Genomic DNA, 309 nt, shown 5'->3' on the forward strand with positions numbered 1-309 from the left:
CCTGACCTCTGCCCATCCTCCTTCTCCCACCACGGAGCGGGCAGCCCCCAGCTCAGAGAGGAGGCAGAGCTCTGGCCGAGTCCTTAGGACACTTTCAGCTCCTCCCCAGGCCACACACACACACACACACACACACACACACACTCCCCCAACAGCACACTGAGCCAGAGAGAGGGCTGTGCTCGCCCACGGAGAGTTGGGCGGGGAAGGGGACACAGCGCCCGGCTATGTCTCCCTGGCGAGTCCAGTCCCCGAGCTGGGGCCTCCCTGGATGCGCTTACCTGGGGGGGCAGCATCGCGGTTGCCCAT

At 65.7% G+C, this 309-nt stretch overlaps 1 protein-coding gene across 1 annotated transcript in view; it reads right to left on the reverse strand.

Moving 5' to 3' along the window:
- FAM179A (family with sequence similarity 179 member A) overlaps positions 1-309 on the reverse strand; it is a 35,505-nt gene extending 35,196 nt beyond the window's left edge. The window contains exon 1 of the mRNA XM_015566424.1: positions 282-309. Within this exon, the coding sequence (XP_015421910.1) occupies positions 282-309 (28 nt within the window). The remainder of the gene's footprint in view (positions 1-281) is intronic.

Source organism: Myotis davidii, unplaced genomic scaffold (assembly GCF_000327345.1).
Source record: "Myotis davidii unplaced genomic scaffold, ASM32734v1 scaffold238, whole genome shotgun sequence".
Classification (NCBI taxonomy): domain Eukaryota; kingdom Metazoa; phylum Chordata; class Mammalia; order Chiroptera; family Vespertilionidae; genus Myotis; species Myotis davidii.